The 17434-nt window shown below is 48.4% G+C and overlaps 8 protein-coding genes across 8 annotated transcripts; 5 read left to right on the top strand and 3 right to left on the bottom strand.

Moving 5' to 3' along the window:
* Positions 1-3462: 3462 nt before the first annotated feature.
* On the top strand, positions 3463-4245 carry N7537_011886 (uncharacterized protein; the record flags this gene model as incomplete). The annotated part of the gene is made up of 1 exon (XM_056902940.1): positions 3463-4245. One exon carries the CDS (start codon positions 3463-3465, stop codon positions 4243-4245), a length of 783 nt encoding a protein of 260 aa, XP_056748227.1.
* A 1357-nt stretch (positions 4246-5602) lies between these two features.
* Positions 5603-6551, top strand: N7537_011885 (FAD-binding oxidoreductase; the record flags this gene model as incomplete). Its single annotated transcript, XM_056902939.1, has 3 exons — positions 5603-6110; positions 6183-6487; positions 6543-6551. 3 exons carry the CDS (start codon positions 5603-5605, stop codon positions 6549-6551), a joined length of 822 nt encoding a protein of 273 aa, XP_056748226.1.
* Positions 6552-8322: 1771 nt separating this feature from the next.
* N7537_011884 (casein kinase II subunit beta) lies at positions 8323-9595 on the top strand (the record flags this gene model as incomplete). The annotated part of the gene is made up of 2 exons (XM_056902938.1): positions 8323-9021; positions 9089-9595. The coding sequence occupies 2 exons, from the start codon at positions 8323-8325 to the stop codon at positions 9593-9595; spliced, it is 1206 nt and encodes a 401-aa protein (XP_056748225.1).
* Positions 9596-9973: 378 nt separating this feature from the next.
* On the bottom strand, positions 9974-10948 carry N7537_011883 (arylformamidase; the record flags this gene model as incomplete). The annotated part of the gene is made up of 2 exons (XM_056902937.1): positions 9974-10778; positions 10842-10948. 2 exons carry the CDS (start codon positions 10946-10948, stop codon positions 9974-9976), a joined length of 912 nt encoding a protein of 303 aa, XP_056748224.1.
* A 431-nt stretch (positions 10949-11379) lies between these two features.
* N7537_011882 (putative eukaryotic translation initiation factor 3 subunit EifCh) lies at positions 11380-12667 on the top strand (the record flags this gene model as incomplete). Its single annotated transcript, XM_056902936.1, has 4 exons — positions 11380-11387; positions 11441-11480; positions 11550-12019; positions 12088-12667. 4 exons carry the CDS (start codon positions 11380-11382, stop codon positions 12665-12667), a joined length of 1098 nt encoding a protein of 365 aa, XP_056748223.1.
* Positions 12668-13069: 402 nt separating this feature from the next.
* On the bottom strand, positions 13070-13420 carry N7537_011881 (uncharacterized protein; the record flags this gene model as incomplete). Its single annotated transcript, XM_056902935.1, has 1 exon — positions 13070-13420. The coding sequence occupies one exon, from the start codon at positions 13418-13420 to the stop codon at positions 13070-13072; it is 351 nt and encodes a 116-aa protein (XP_056748222.1).
* A 611-nt stretch (positions 13421-14031) lies between these two features.
* N7537_011880 (MBL fold metallo-hydrolase) lies at positions 14032-15296 on the bottom strand (the record flags this gene model as incomplete). The annotated part of the gene is made up of 2 exons (XM_056902934.1): positions 14032-14438; positions 14498-15296. 2 exons carry the CDS (start codon positions 15294-15296, stop codon positions 14032-14034), a joined length of 1206 nt encoding a protein of 401 aa, XP_056748221.1.
* Positions 15297-15880: 584 nt separating this feature from the next.
* N7537_011879 (NAD(P)/FAD-dependent oxidoreductase) lies at positions 15881-17203 on the top strand (the record flags this gene model as incomplete). Its single annotated transcript, XM_056902933.1, has 1 exon — positions 15881-17203. The coding sequence occupies one exon, from the start codon at positions 15881-15883 to the stop codon at positions 17201-17203; it is 1323 nt and encodes a 440-aa protein (XP_056748220.1).
* Positions 17204-17434: the final 231 nt, after the last annotated feature.

Below are 17434 nucleotides of genomic sequence, written 5' to 3'. Positions count from 1 at the left end.
AATTGATAACAAGTGCGGGCAGACAGTGCTGGCCTAGAAAGTCTAGGACCTCGAGGCTCTTCCAGGACAAAAGGCTCACGGGTTGAGGAACGAACAAAAGTGGCGGCGGTAGCGAAAGACAACGTGCCCCTGAGTTTAGTGGAAATAATTCAAGATAAATCTAGAATCTTCGATCCCTGCAAGCACCCGGTTGAACTGCGCTCCGTACTAGGAAACGAACGCACCCGACCAACACAGTATATTTTGGCTGCCTAGAGCCCCTAGAACACTAGTGTAGACTCTAGGTATTTGTCCAATCGGCTTCATTCGGTCTTTTCTTTATTATCCCCGGGGCCATCCATAAGACCCCCTTGCTAGACACTAAGGAGATAATTTGAGGGTGGGATGAATAGGAAGTAACTAACATTACTGCCTAGTTATATCACCTCCAAGCCCTAAGGCACCCATTTTATATCGTTAACTCACTAGTTAACTACAACATAGATGCTTTATACCTTAGCCACCAAAGTCTTTAGTACTGAGGTCCGACAGGTATATACGGTCGGAATAGCGTCGTCGTGCAGTAATGGCGTTGATTGTATAAAATATCCAGATTTATACGGTCGGAATGGCTTTAAACCACATAGAAGTGGGCGAATATAGTGGGAATAGCTTGTTTTGCCTGCCTATCTCAAAAGGCGAACTTAAGTACTTCGCTTACTTAGGTATGTTGGGAAAATACAGCTATTTTACCACTAGACCACGACAAAAACTGTTTATGGCCTAGGGGGGCCTTATTCCATTCTGACAAGGTAACTAACGTATTTCACAGCCGATTGGGCCACCCAAACCTACTAATTTCAAATGCATACATCTCAACCAAAACGCCATTGAATTAAATACACTACAATGATCTATTCTCTAAACATGCATTTCTTTTATGACCCTGGTTTTTATATAACCCGTATATTGGTAATGCTCTCGTCCGTGGCTATCAAGGTAGCGAGCGCCGTCTCTGCCAGCCCGGGGGGGGGGGGGGGGGGGCGCTTCAATTGCTTCTACCGGCTCAGGAATCAATTGAGGAGCTTCTTGAACTGTTAAGCCTGCTTTAGCTGGTATCTGCCCCCGGGAGCTAGTACGCTTTTGCTTCTGCTTCTCGTTGGCGGCGCGTAATTCCTCGTTTTCATTGGCGAGTAAGATAACACCTTGTATTGTAAAACGAAAGCCCTTTATAAGCTGGTTTAATATACGATCTGAGGAGGCTAGGTAGGCTCCGAGATCTTATACGAAGTAAAGCCTTAATTGATAAAGCTTGCTGACGTAGTTCTTTCTCTATTTCTCTATAAAGGGGGTGAAATTCCGGCTTGATTCACTACCCCGGCTATGTAGCTAGGGGAGTCGGGGTTCGAAGCCGGATATTAAGGTTAGAAATCACTCGGTCGGGTCCAAATGGTACGAAACCGGTACCTAAGAAGCTATTTTTAATAGTCTCCGATTTAAAGGCTTCAATTCGTGCCCGAGGGTATCCTTCGAGGATTTATGATCCTATTCCGTATCTTGATTTTAAACATCCGACCGTACGTACGTTTCAACACTATAAAACAACTAGTATCTAGAGGTTGTAAAAGATAAGATAAATACGCTAGTATATAGATTGGTATCTAATGGCGAGCTGGGAGAAGAGAGAGCAATACGATTGTATTGTGCTGACTGAACTAGCTGGAGACTCTCCCGGCTAAACTAGCTACTGGAAGTCCTGGCAAATAGGGTCAGGTGACCACACGTCCCGTGATCCAAACAGTATCACCTTATTTTGCTTATAAATATAAAATTTGTGACGATCTGGACTGAGAAGATAGGTGGTAGTCTTTTCGGCAGGATACCTTCTGCCGGTTGTTACCGCTTCCCTGATTAGGTGGTGATTTCTTCGGCCGAATACTTTCTGTCAGCGGTTTCCGCCTTGACACGGTTTGCATTGTTTGATTGATTGTGACAGGAACCCACAAAGGATCCTGTCTCGGAGATTCTTTCTCTCTTTTCTTTTACTCTCTGTACTTAGTATTCTCGTTGAAATGCACTCTTTCCTTTGAAGAATGGTTGGTAAACAAAATTTAGGTATTAAATGACTTCCGAAAGTAGTAGTACTTCCCTATAAAACCTAAATATATATCTAATATTAATATATTAATATTTACCTTTTCGGTTATATCTCGACCCTTACCGATCGGATATTGTTTAAAATTAATATACGTACTTATAGTATTCCCTTTATTCTTAATTTGAAATTTGAACTTTATACGATCGGTAGAAGGTCGTAATACAACAATTACAGAGTCCGCTTTATCCGCGCCTATTATGGGTTTTTACAGGGGCCCACGGCCCAACCCACGGTGGGCTGTGGGTTAAGTTGGGCTTTAAAGGTTGAGCCCATAGCCTACCCCTGGGTTGGGCCGTGGGCCTAGGGTCCGGGCCCATTTATGGGCTTTGCGGAGGTCTACTCTCATCCCATCTCCTTGCACAACTGAAGTCTGCGAGCCCGAGGATGGGTACGGCCTAATCTTCAATCCGGAATCGGTTTCCATAGAGTCGGAGCCATGAAATGATAATTCTGAAGCTGGGGCAGCATGGAGCCTTCGCAATCTTCATGGACAACCGTTGGCCGTGGACTTTACTCAGCAACAAGAATTGGCCCCGGCTGTTGTCCCAGTGCCGCCAGGCAATGCTTCGAACTCTCCAGCTTATACACGCCATGTTGCACAATCACAACTTCTGCAGTCAGAGGAGCTGGTTCTTTCGCAGGGGCGGAGAGAAATCCCTCGAACAAGACGCAGCATATCTTCTCTGACAAATACACTTGAGAGCCTGGTCGTTCCATCGCAAGAACGACTCCTCATGAGACACTACAGCCACCGAGTAGTCAATCTATTCTGTGTAATTGACAATTACAAAAGCCCCTGGAAGACAATCCACTTACCCCGTGTCCTGCAATCTGCCGGTGAAGTGAGCTTTAGATGTACCACAACGCGGATTCGCGACGCGTGAAAGAATTCATTGCTTTCTATTAGCGCATTTTGTTTATCCAACGATCATAGATCTCAGAGGAAGCTAGGAATTGGTGCAAAATAGCTTCGCGATATCGTTATGATGCCAACTTGTGAAATACGCGGTTGAACCCGATCTATATGCCGACAAGAGACCAAAGTATAAGGAGTTTCTTGCCACTATGCTTTCAATGATCACAATTAATTTAAAATATACCTTTATAATTCTACCTCGACACAGTTGTGTTAATCTCTGGCTTTCTAGGTCATGTCTGGAGATACAAGCACGTGCAGTGTTCACTTGGACGGAGCGGAAAGGCTTATTAGCCATAAGAATACTCGGAAGGCCACTTTCTCTCGGAAAGCTCAATCGCTCCATCGGATCTATTTTTACCTCCGCGTGATCTACGAAAGTACTGCCGTTAGGAGATCAAAAAGCGGAATGTCCAGGTTTTCCCCATCACTAGGCTCACAAAGAACGTTTGGTCCGCAGCCCGTGTTTCCCAGGCAGCACCTCTTCATTGAGGACGATGAAACACTTTCATCTATGATTGCAATGGGAGCCGATATGATGACAGGCGAGAGCACCTTGTTAGAGATGTCGGCATACGAGTGCATATACGGTATACCGCAGAGTCTTCTGATTCTCTTAAAGGAGTCCATCGAGGTTATCGACGAGGTGAATCACCATCGCATGAATAACGAAGGCACATCTATCTCAGAAGGTCTGAACCTAGTTTGTGATGATCTTGAACAGAATATCATGGATTGGCCCCTCGATGAGCGTCTTCATCGTTACGAAAGATCCACGAATGGCATCAGTGCCTCCATCATCTACCACCAGACTCGGGCATTTCTCAATGCGCCCATCATCTATTTCTCGCAAAGTATAAGATTGATGATCCATCAGTATCTCCGCCAATATGCCCAGGCGGTTCTGGATAGCATAGAAGCCATTGAACAGCTCAAAGCGGAGACCAAAATACTCGCTGCTCCGCTTTTCTGGCCAGCATTCATGGGTGCCACTGAGGCTTTTGAGCCTAGACACCAAGAACGCTTTCGCTTGTGGTACGAGCGAGTAGAAGTATACGGAATTGAAGCCGTGAGGACAGGTATACAAGTTGTACACGAAGTTTGGAGGCAGGGACCAACAACAAATCGACAAATGCATTCTGGCTGGCGCGACGTTGTCGAACGGACCGGGGACTATCTTTTGTTAACTTAAGATTCATGATATTTAGCGTATTGAATAAATGAATGTATTATAGCTGAGATAGTTCACTCGGCAAATTTTCTCACGATTAGAATAGCCATCCAGCCCAACTAGTCCCGCGTACAATGCTATACTCGCGAAATCATCCCAATACCCCAAGCCTCTCCATTTCCGCTTGGAATCAGGACTGAGTCCTCTAAAGGGTCTATGAGTCGCTTTCAGTTTCGCTGACACTTTCCCCGAGCCGAATCGCGCCACTTCAGCAGGTCCACATTTTCCCAGAGCTACTTTCAAGCTTATTTGGGAGCTCATAAAAGTGACGCTGGTGCACTCAATGCACTCGAACTATTCCTTTACGACTTTCAAAAATATCAATGAGAATATCGGAGAAAATGCGCTGCCTAAGGAAAATTGCGGAGCTCACTCTTCGCCCCCGGATTGCGTCGGTTTGCCGTGGTCCGGCACAGCGTCGGTTCAACGCCAATTTCACGCGAAGAGCACCAAATGGACCCGAAGGTTCCTCCGCTCCAAGAGAAATGAATTAACGGGAAAGGATTGGTAGTAGGTGTTGCGGTGGTTGCTGGTCTAGCAGGCTATGACATCTCAACACTTTCCACCGGTGACACAAACAAACCAAGCACCCTTGCTATTCTGGACTCAGAGCGACTTCCCAAATATGCGACACTCGAAGACATGTAAAAGGTGTGTTCCGCTCTGCAATTCTACATATCTAATTTCACGCGCGCAGTGATGCGCAAGTCAGCAGCTCAAGACTAACTAGTCAAATTTAATAGGCCACAGCTCAAATCGAATACGAACTGCGCGACACCGAAGACATAATCTCAACTGATGATGAGGACCTCAAAATGCACAGGTTCTCAGTGTGGTCATCTCTCAGGGTCGATACGCTACCCATTGCCGTCGCATATCCTCGAAACACGGAACAACTCAGCGCGATTGTGCGCATTTGCCATGAAAGAAAAGTCTAAATTATCCCGTACAGTGGAGGCAGCAGCCTCGAAGGTCACACTGCTGCACCCTTTGGTGGCAACAGCATGGATTTCGTTTATATGAACCAGATCATAAACATCAATGAGGATGGTATGGATGTCGTGGTTCAACCCAGTGTCCAGTGGGTGGACTTGAACGCACAGCTAAAGAATATGGAAACTGGACTTTTCTTCCCAATGGATCCAGGTTTATGACCAAATCGATACCCAGTGTCGTCCCTCTAACTTTTATTGACTTCTTACACAAGCCCCCAGCGCCAAAATTGGAGGAATGGTCAGTACAAATTGCTCAGGTACAAACGCAGTGCATTACGGTACCATGCGCGACTGGGTCATCAATCTCACTGTCGTCCTAGCCGATGGAACTGTCATCAAGACTCGAAATCGCCCGCGTGGATCCAGCGCCGGCATTCAACCTGAACGGCCTTTTCGTCGGCTCGGAAGGAACTCTCGGAATTGTGACTGAAGCCACTCTGAAGCTGGCCGTTCTACCTGAGAACTACTCTGTTGCTGTCGTACCTTTCAACACAATTCACGATGCTGTCTTGGCCACTACTAAGGTCATCCGCCGAGGAGTTCCAGTTGCCGCTCTTGAACTCATGGATAAGACCCAGATGCGTATTGCGAGTGAGGGAGGCGTCACACGGCCGCGAGTATGGCAGGAAAAGTGGACCCTTTTCTTCAAGTTCTCTGGGTCGAAGCTTATGTTGGAAGAAGCTATTCAGAATGTGAAACAGGTTACTGAAGCCTATGGCTCGCAAGTGTTTGAATTCGCTTGTGATGAGAGAGAGCAAACACTGCTCTGGTCGGCGCGGAAAGAGTCTCTCTACTCTTTACTAGCGCTCCGCAAGGACAGCGAAGAGATGTGTAAGTTATGCAGTAGTTCTAACATGGATAGAAATGATTTGAGTGGAACTAATGAAATGCGTTGGGTCTTAGGGAATACCGATGTCGCAGTCCCATTGAGCCACCTGGCTGATATCATTGTCACAAGCAAGCAAGAAGCCGCGGCCTTGGGCTTAAACGCCTGTGTCAAGGGTCACGTTGGTGATTGTAACTTCCATGAAAACTTCACATATGACGGCACAAGGCCGGAGGAGTATGAGAAAGCCAAGAAGGCTGTCAAAAACATGGTTCAACGGGCGATCGATATGGAGGGGACTTGCACGGGTGAACATGACATCGGGTTTGGTAAAAAGGAGGCTCTTCGACAGGAGGTCGGGAATGCGACTATCTCATTTATGGTATGTTTTCTTTTGCTGTCTGTGTTCAGACTCAACGATTATCTGCACTCGGTAGGACAAATGACGTTTGCTATGTCTTTTAAGTAGAAAATTCTCAAGGCAACTTTTGACCCTCACTGGATTATTTATGTGGAACCCCCAAACTCGATTACTTCTACTTTTCATGCTGATTTCTGACTTCGTATTTTCTACAGGAACCCTGGGAAGGTTTTTGATCGGTAGACAAACATATCTTTGGTTAGATGACAATTAACACAATGGCACTTCTATTTGCCGCACATCTCCAACCACCAATTTATCCCTTGAATATTCTACTTTTTTAGAGTCTATATCGAAACTCCTAGTTCGCTAATTCCCTTCTCTACGTCAAATCTCCCGAATATAGTGTGTTTGAAGTCGATGAAATAGAGGCCATGTGCAACGCTAGCTTTTTTTAGGGGTTCAACATCCCGACTTCACGGGCTGAGCGGCAATGCAATAATATAAATGTCGCTAAGTTACTTCTTTAACCTGGGCTAGTCTTAGCTTCCATATCCGTTCAATAAACTCATACAGCACCATGCATTTCGATATCTCCCTGCTGCTGGATTGTAGTATCGGATCTTGATTACTCGGTACCCGAGGGATAAGATTCGGATCACGATTGACATAGACCACACTTGCCCATATTTCGTCTACATTGATTCCAGAATCCTACATACTCTCCCGATCCCAGCTAGCGGTGCTGGTGTTGATGGCCGTTTTAATTGTGCTCATGGAATAGGCCACTATCGCCGTGGGCGACTTAGGCCTAGCCTACTGCAATCAAATGCTTGATATTGCATTCAGCCTCATCGAATTTCGTGGTTGACAAGACCCGATTAGAAATAGTGAAGCGATGTCTTTCCATTAGGGAAACCGGGTCTTCTTAATCAAGAAAGGAAGCTTCTCCTTCCACTGGATAATCTCAGTCGAAGAAGAGGGCTTGTGGAGAATTAGACTTGAGTTTTAACTTACGTAGAAAATTTACCCGATATTATTGGGTGATCTAGATAGATGCTGATCATTCTCTTCGCTGCGCTTAGCAAAGGAATACCCATATTAAGCTGCACCATACTACCTTAGATAGTACGATGTGCGCACGGGTAGATCAATTGCTAAAGGCGGTCTGAATATTGAGCAGTAAGTTGACCGCCCCGGTAGGCGAAGCATCGATAACGAATTGCGGGATATCTTGCCCACTACCCACTTCCAACCCCAAACATAACCTACGCCAATCCCTTGATAAAACCTCTTGTCGCTCTTGAGCTCATCAGTGAATACAAACTACTGCATCCAGCTGTGCAGGTTTAAGTCCTTTAGCACACCTTCATCATCCACCTGGCTTCCATCCCATCATGGAGGACTTCAATAGCGAAACGGACAGCGATTATACCAGCTACTGGCGAGACTGGGTAAGTGAATTTCTTTTTTCTTGATTGAATTTCCCTACGCGCGAGGCGTTATCCCCAGGGCCACTGTGCGTATGGAATAGAGAATGAGGAGCGCCTGTCGCGCGCCTGTCCCGCGGGAGAGTGAATCCGGACTGCCAAAGTGTTAGGCATGTTGCTGTGACGATATTGGCAAAGTCTTGGTGTTACCGAGTATCGCAGTCTACATTGTGCCTGTTGTCCTAACGATCTGCAACACGCGAAACCATGTCTCCTGCGCGAAACCATGTCTCCCGCGCGGGACCATGTCCCCCGACATTAATACTCGACACGATCCTGCGATCCTCTTCGATCCTTTCAAATCTATCCTCGCACTTTCATCATCTCCTACTCCTATCATTGCGTTGCTTGATCCTCTGTTTCATCATGGAGCCCGATGTGACCCGTTGGGTTCTCTGGTACTGGCTAGTGTTCTTGGCCGCATCAGCAGGTGCATTGTTTCAACGCGCCGCTGATTTCTCACGCAATGACGATATGGAGACTTGCTTCCTATGTATCTGTACTGCCATTATGTGTCTCATGTACTTTGTGCGCATGCTCCCCCTTTACGTCCAGCTACGCCTGGATCTCCTTGTTCATGATCGCAATGGTCCCAATGACCGTGATGACCCCAACGGGCACCCTGGGCCGGATTCTAGCGCCGAGGAGCGCGGACGGCAATCCAATGGTCATTCTTCGCAACTTTCACGCCGTGGCACTGGGGGTGGCGGGTCCTCAACGTCCTCTCGTTATTCTGCTACTACCTACCCTCCCAGTTCTGGTCGATACCGTGACGCACTCTTGATTACGATCGTGCTAATGACAACCATGTGTTCCCAGTTCGTCTCTTCTCGCGGCAATGAATACTTCTGCGAAATTGACGAGGACTACCTGACGGACCGCTTTAACCTCACTGGGTTGAACACCGAGGTTTCTTACTACCAATACGCCCTTGATCTTGTCACCGATGTTTTCGATCTTGACGCCGACGATGATCTGCGTGAGCAAATCGAAAAGTCTGCCCGTCATCTCTATGGATTGGTTCACGCCCGGTATATCGTTACCACTCGTGGTCTTGCCAAAATGGTATGTTGAAACCCTAAACTTGTGTGGATATTATTCTCTGAGACAATAGGACTAATCATTCCTGCAGCTCGAGAAGTACAAGAAGAGCGACTTTGGGAAGTGCCCACGTGTGATGTGCGATGGACATGCGTTACTTCCTTTGGGCGAGTCCGATCTTCCGAATGTCAGCACCGTCAAGTTGTACTGCCCCAAGTGCGAAGATATTTACAACCCCAAATCCTCCCGTCACTCATCCATCGATGGAGCATACTTCGGTACTTCATTCCACTCGATTCTTTTCCAGGTCTACCCAGCGTTGAACCCTGAGAAGAGCAGCCGTCGCTATGAACCCCGTATCTTCGGTTTCAAGGTGCACTCCGCAGCTGCCCTTGCCCGTTACCAGGACAATCAGCGTGAGGATCTCAAGTGGCGCCTCGCTGAAGCCGACATCACTCACCGCTTCATCGAAGACAGCGAGAGTGACGATGACGCGTTTGAATACGATGAGGACTACGCCGAGGGTCCCGCGGAGCCAGCTAAGAACGACAAGCTCCTCGGTGACGCAGCTTCGGCTCGCATGAACGTCGCCAAGTAATCTTGACAGACATTCCATTACGAATCTTCCATGGGCAGCATTTCGGCGCAATGAGGGATACGTGGTATGCTTGTGCTTTTCTTCAGATGTTTCGGCGTTGTCTGGGTCGCATGGACATTTGCGATGGGTTTTTTCTTTCTCCGACTTCGTTTGTACGTAAATTACCAGTCTAGTCCATCCCTAGGGAAATGAGGACTCAATTGAAACCACATAACTTATCCAATTTCTCACATCGGAGATCGTTGCTAAGCTTGTATAGCCGGGATAGTGAGAGATGATAAACTCACTACTGAACATGAACTCATATGTTATGCCGGGTACTTTATTTGAAACCGTCACTTTGAATACACAACAAGTATGTCCTTCGCAGAATCAGAACTACGGGGCCAGCTTCATTTCCTGCAATTGTTCGAATGTAAACGTTACCGCACGAGCCAGTTGCTCGCCATTCTCCCATGCCTCATCATGAACACCGCCGATCGACAAGATACGGAGCCGTCTATCACGGGTTGAATCCTCTTGCGTGGATATCTGTGCCTCTGTCTTCTCCCAGTTGCCCAAAGCCTCCTTCATGACCTCTACTTGAGACCCGTCTACCAACCCATCGTCCTTGGAATACGCCAGGACAGCCAATCTTCCAGACTTCCACCCGCCTTCTACTCCACGAGTGCCAGTCACCTGGGCCGGCGATACCCCGTCCCAGAGCATCTCATCCGCCCCAAAAGCCCCCTCAATAAATTCCTGGTAAGCCGAGATGTCAACATGGGTATCCCGCAGCCGTCGCAGATCGTAGATCCCCGCCACACCGACAATGGCAGTGGGCTGCGCTGTCAATGTAGTCTGTTCACGATGACCCGAGACCGCGCCCATCACAGCTTGGAAGGCCAGCGTTGCGCCGCAACTGTGGCCAACCAGGATGTAACGCGCACCGAACCCGTATTTATTCTGGAGCAATGCGAGTGCTACCTCCACGTCGGCGATATGTTCAGGGTGTTTCGCATCTTGGAAGTCCTTCGGGTCGGTAGTGCTTGGATCTTGTGGGTGATTTGGGTGAGCGCTGAGACGGTATGAGATCGAGGCGAAGCCGGCAATAGGTAGGCCTTTCTTGCGAAGTATGGATTCCGTGGCATCGAAGGACGCTGATGTAACCGCCGGATCCCGCCAGGCACCGCCGTGGATGTAGCTAGATACAGACATCAGACGTTAGTCATTGCTTTGGGGTAGCATTGTGTTGGGACTCGCGTACATCACCCAGTATCCATCTTTGCGTGGAGCTAAGGTTGTCACAGCGATGCTTTGTAGATTATGGACTTGTCCATAAACTACAGTCTCAGTATTTGAGTGAACCGACATGGTGCCTTGCGGAGTTGCTTGATTTATGGGGAAGTGGGACATGTCGATAGATTACGGCCACATTGGGAGGAGCATTGTGCAAAAGCTGTTATCATTGGACTGACATATTGTAGATACACTCCGACTTTGCCTCTTCCGGTGTCCCGATTTCTCCTGGGTATTTGGCCGGTTTTTTTTCCCGTATCTGGTCTTGCTTTATACTATAACATAGCACGAAGAGTCTTTGATCGAATGAGAATTCTCCGATGAGTCCGTCGGAGTGTAATATGACAGTATTGCCCCTCCATCTACGTAGTGAAATACAGTAACCAATTTCGTTGTGTATCGGTAACACGCTAAGCCCGATCAGGAATGAATGGTCCCTTTCACACAAACCCTCCAAGTCCACCGTCTCGACCTTAACAACCGCCCAACTGTTGCAATCCTTCACAATGGCCGAGTAAGTGATGGCCTTTTTTGATCTGTGACAACATGATGCTGACCGAGTTGCAGAATTCCAGCTCCCCTCGCGGCCGTTCAGGTCGAGGCCTTGGTATGGTCTCCCCGACGAAAATCTCCCTCAGTCCTCGCCAGCCAGAAATACTGACGTCGGACGTTCCAGGTTGTGATGAAAATCATCAAGCACTGCTCACAGACCTTCCCCTCCACTGCCACCGGCGCGATCGTCGGCATGGATGTCGATGGCACCCTCGAGATCACCAACACTTTCCCTTTCCCCGTCGTCGAAGTCCCCGCCGAGTCGCACTTTGACAACGCCGCTCCCAACCCGGCCGCTGCCGCTCCTCGCGCTAAGGCAAACGCTGCGTACTCCGCAGAGATGATTCGCATGCTGCGCGAGGTCAACACTGATGCCAACAGCGTCGGATGGTACACCAGCGCCAACATGGGCAACTTCGTCAACATGAACGTGATCGAGAACCAATTTTACTACCAGAGCCAGTTGAACGAGCGCACAGTCGCCCTTGTTCACGATGTTAGCCGCAGTGCTCAGGGCAGCCTTAGCCTCCGTGCTTTCCGCCTGTCCTCCAAGTTCATGACTGCCTTCAAGGAGAACAAGTTCACTTCCGAGGAGTACGTGCCATGACGACGATTAAAAAAAAAGTTTATATGAGCCACATGAATACTGACAATAATTTCAGCCTCCAAAAGTCCAACATGCGCCACCCCGACATCTTCGAGGAACTGCCCGTCAAGCTCCACAACTCCCACCTGATCACCTCTTTCATCCACCAGCTGCAGTGCCCGACCTCCTCAGCATCCACTGAGCTCCCCTCCTCCCTGGCTGCTCTTGAGTCCAGCCCCTTCAGCAAAACCTCCACCCTCACCCCCAACCTCGACAACCTGTCTCTCAGCATTGATCCCTTCCTGGAGAAGAACTGCGATCTCCTTCTGGACAGCATCGAGACCCACAACACCGAGGTGAACAACTACCAATACTACCAGCGTGTGCTCGGCCGCGAGCAGCAGAAGATCAACGCCTGGAAGGCCAAGCGCGCACAAGAGAACGCCAGCCGTGCCACTCTCAACCAGCCCCTCCTCCCCGAGGACGAGTGGCAGCGTCTGTTCAAGCTTCCCGCCGAACCCAGCCGTCTGGAGAGCATGCTCAACACTCGCCAGGTGGACCAGTACGCGCGCCAGGTCGACAGCTTCGTCTCGTCCAGCACGGGCAAGATGTTTGCCATCAAGGGCAACCTGCTGCCCAACGAGACCTCGAACTAAACGTTGATGATTGCGAAGGGGAGACACGACGCTTCTGGTATTGCATGACCTTTTTACGGCGTAGGGAGGGAAAATGTTCTCTATTTTGGATGTTAATATGACTTCCTGTTTCTTTTTTCTTCTATGAGCGGAGCTGAGTCTCTGGGCATTAGACTCCTGCGTTGTATCGACTTGTATTCGATCATAGAAGGGAATCTTTATTTTGTTTAGAATATAACAAACACATTGAACAGGTCAAATTCCCTTGTACTGTTGTACCTTTTTTTCCCCCCTAATTTTAACAATAGGATAATTACGGATGGAACGAAGTGATCTACGACAAAATGTAAGGTCAGATTGATCTATGAACTCGGATATATATGGAACCTGATGGCTGTGAATGCATCTGCATGCAATCATCGACTACCATGTAGCAGGGTGGTTGAAGGGGTCTTGAACCTCAGCGGGAACTGCAGCCTCAAGTATATCAGCGACTTGATATTCAGTGACTGGATCGGTGTCTCCCAAAAGAGAGACAACGCCGGCGAGGAACAGAGGCTCCAGATCGCAGCAAATTTGATGGAAGAGAGTGTCACCGACGACAAGAGAAGCCTCAATGGAGCCAGGTGTCAACTGAGAAAGCTCTCTAAGCTGCTCGACTACGTGAAGGCGACGACCGGGGTCGGTGCGGAGCTGCACGATCTGGGACTCGAGAAGGTCAAGGTAGTAGCTGCGCTCCTTGCGGTAAATGCTGTCGGGGGCAGTGATAGCCATGATGAAGGTGTGAGGCGGGTGATGGAAGTAATAGAAGGTTAGTACTGATCTGTGGGATGTGTGAGGACTATGAGGACTGTGCTGGATAGACAGTTGCTTGTTGGGAGTATATTGCGGTGGGATTGAAACTATTTATGTAGTTCGAGTAGTCGAGTTCAAATACTCGATGAAGCATAGCTTGGAAGATGAGAACAATAGGAGTATAAAAGATCCCTTTGTCTAGATCTTGCCACTTTGGTCCACGAATCAATCCAAACACGAAGGCCATTGTAATTTCAAAACGAGGGGAAGAAGGGACTAGACAAAGCAAAGAGACATTGGCTTTCGTAACTATGTAGAACGTCGCGAGGCATTGGGATATCCATTGCCACAGGGAGTAATACTCTGCACGACCTGTGGTAGTCCGTCGTAGATGAGAAAGCTATAGAAATTTATGAGAATGACAAGATTTTCCTTGATTTGATGTCGCTTGAGTATGTGGGTAATATAGAAATACATGTAGTTGAACAATAAAAGTGCTTGCGACCTGGTAAATGCACCTCTTATAGTCTCTGATCAGCCACAAGCTGATGAATATATATCCTGTCGCTTTTGACAATCGTATATACCGGTCACCATGCCTCCCCTGTGAGTTTCAATGGAAGGTGAAGCAACCGATGACCAAATTTCGTCGGCGAAGGAAGGTGACCTGCTCGAATATTGACCTGCAAAGATTGATGAAGCAGCTTGGGTGCCGCTAATCCTGCATCACGTTCCTTTCGCAAAGTCACAAACTCCTCTTCGCTGATACCATCTTTCAAATGTTTATTCAGCTTCTTGTGATCATGAACGCTCACCCAGGGAACGGGGTCACGTCCCTCCGGCGGATAATCATGACCTGTCCAGACCTTGAAGTGGCCAGGGAGGCTCAGAAGCTTGCGGCCCGATCGAAAGAGGTCATTGGCATCGCCACCGGGGAAGTCACAGCGAGCAGTGCCGATATCCACATGGAAAAGAGAATCGCCGCAGAATAGATTATCTGGAAAAGAATTTGTGAGTAGCTGTGCAACAAGTTGATTATTGATGGTAGATAATTACCTCCGATCATGTAACCAAGATGATCCGGGGTGTGTCCAGGTAGATGAATAGCCTTTCCTTTAAGGTTCCCAATAGTAAATGTCTCATCGTCTTCGAAAAGCCTGTCGAAAATGGCTTTATATTCCTCTCGTGGGACACCATATCTTTCGGCGAACAATGTTTGCACTTGTTCAATGCGTTTGCCAATGCAGATGGGCGGTTTATGATCTTGATGCTGGGTAAGATGCTTTTGGAGATAAGATGCTGCAGACAAATGGTCTGCGTGAGCGTGTGTTTCGAGAATCTTGTCGATCTTATAGCCCTTGCCCTTGATAAGAGAGAGCAAGGAGTCGGCTGTCTGAGTGGTCACGGCCTGAGTGGCAGGATCATAGTTCAAAACTGGGTCGATGATGACAGCTGTTGATGTCGACGGATCGGCGATGAGATACTGCCATGTTCCAGATGTGGGTTCGAAGATATCGTGAATTACAGGCTCCGTAGATATAGTGGATGCAGTGCTGTATGTGACTCTCCGTGAGATTAGATGGTTGGTAGGGATGGAACATGAACGTGGCGAGAATGGTTGGTTCCAGCTATGAGCCGGTTGTCCTTTTTGTGATCGACGACCTGTCCCCTTCATCGACACGCCATTTCTGGAAGGTTTTGGCGTATGAGATACACCTGCTCGTGTCGCTCGTTGGATATGACGCAATTGTCTAAAGTCGGCCTGCATTGAACTTCGAATAGGTGTAGACAATTTCAAAAGATCTGAGGACCATTGCCAGCCGATGCTTGAGGACTGCTGCCGAATGCTGATCATGATGTTTGGGATTTGAGGAACAACAATTGGTGCTGAGTGTAAGAGCTGTCGCTGTGGTTATACTTGAAAGTCTTGGGTCGGCGACTCGGTGAGCATCCAGCCCTGGAGGAAGCCGGGGAGGTCGCCGATTGAAAAATAAAAGTCATTACGACACCATCCAATGGGTATGTTGGGATTTTTTGCCACAAACTGTCAAATTCAGGAACATAGTATGATGATTTAGCCAGGTATATTGTTAGATACTGTCCCTAAGGCGTTAGCCCCTTATGTGAAGGTGAACCAAGGTCACACATCTAAATCGAATCCACATGCACAACCACTATCAGACCCTAAATGGAGATGGATACTTTTAAAGTCCAAGTGAAACATATCGGAGAGAAAACATGAAACATCCAAACATTTGTAAATGTTATACTGTTTTTCGTCTGAGAGAAGCCCGAAAAGTGCTCGGCGAAGGAAGGCCGAGACTCGCCGATATCGGAACGAGTTAATCCGAAATCACGACATCGTAAGTTCCAGCCCTGAAGCTATTTTAGGTACTTCAAGGCTCTTTGATCACTTTTTTTTGCCTTGTATATACAAAGATGTTTCAGCGTCGCACAGTAGTTGCTGCCAAGCGCTCCGTCGCTCAATGGAGGAGTCTTGCGACCGTGTCTCCCGTGAGCTCCGCCCGAAGCCACAAAATTGTAGTGGTCGGCGGTGGTACTGCTGGTCTCTCCATCAGCCACCAGCTCCTGCACTCTGGCAAATTTGCGCAAGATGACATTGCTGTGATTGATCCCGCTGCGTGGCACAACTACCAACCCGGCTGGACACTGGTTGGCGGTGGCCTCAAGGACAAACAGGAGCTGCGCAAGCCATTGAACAGCTTGATTGATCCCAAGTTCAAGTTTTATAACGAGGGTGTTGGCGCCTTCGCCCCCGCTGAGAATGCGCTCACTCTTGAGAATGGCGACAAGATCAACTACGAGCATCTGGTTGTGGTGCCCGGCATTAGCATCAACTATGGCAATATCAAGGGTCTCCCTGAGGCTCTCGCAGACCGAAACTCAACCGTTTCGACAATCTATAGCTACGACACCTGCGATAAGGCTTTCCGCACCATCGAAAACTTCCGTGAAGGAAGTGCCATTTTCACTCAGCCAGCCGGTGTGGTCAAGTGTGCGGGCGCTCCGCAGAAGATCATGTGGCTTGCGTTGGACCACTGGAAACGAGCCGGCCTCTACAACCCCACCAGCCCCTCTGAGTCTCCCGTCAAGATTAGCTTTGCGACCGGTCTCCCAGTGATGTTTGGTGTACCCAAGTACAGCGCCGTGCTTGAGCAGATGCGCAAGGATCGCGGTGTTGAAGGATTGTTCCAGCACGATCTCCTTGCCATTGATGGCAAAGCTGCCATTTTTGCCACTCCTGAGGGAGAGGTCGTCAGACCATTCGATCTGTTGCACGTCTCCCCCAAGATGGGTGCTTATGGTTTCGTCAAGAACAGCCCTCTGGCCAACGAGGCTGGATTCGTCGATGTTGACGACAACAGCACCCAACACAAAAAGTTCCCCAACGTCTGGTCTGCCGGTGATGCTTCCAGCTTGCCAACATCCAAGACTGCCGCTGCCGTCACTTCCGAAGCACCGGTTCTCGTTCGCAACCTTCTGCAGAGCATGGAGGGCAAGGAACTGGATGCTTCCTACGATGGATACACCTCATGCCCGCTCTTGACCGAATATGGCAAGGTCCTTCTTGCTGAGTTCAAGTATGGCGGTGTGCCCAAGGAGACGTTTGGGGACTGGTTTGGTATTGACCAGGCTGAGCCCCGTCGTTCGTTCTGGTACCTGAAGAAGGACTTCTTCCCTTGGGTGTACTTCAACTACATGATCAAGGGTAACTGGGGTGGACCTAAGGGCTGGCTCTAGAGGAAAATGTGGAGGTCGTGTATATTATCCCTGTGTCGCGATGTGATGATCGTACCTCAAGGTTCCTTAGTTGTTAGGGGCTAAAAATAGAATATAAATATCATATCCCTGAGTCACAAAGTCTTCGACAATTCTAACTATGTCCAGGTCAATATAAAGTTGACTTAGGTGGTGTTGTTACATGGCTATTTTCACGTGCAAGTCCCTAGAGGCACGTGACTAGTGTGGAGA

This window comes from Penicillium hordei (genome assembly GCF_028827395.1).
Source record: "Penicillium hordei strain IBT 12815 chromosome Unknown utg000006l_segment0_segment0, whole genome shotgun sequence".
NCBI classification, from domain to species: Eukaryota; Fungi; Ascomycota; class Eurotiomycetes; order Eurotiales; family Aspergillaceae; genus Penicillium; species Penicillium hordei.
This window is presented reverse-complemented; position numbering and strand designations above follow the sequence as displayed.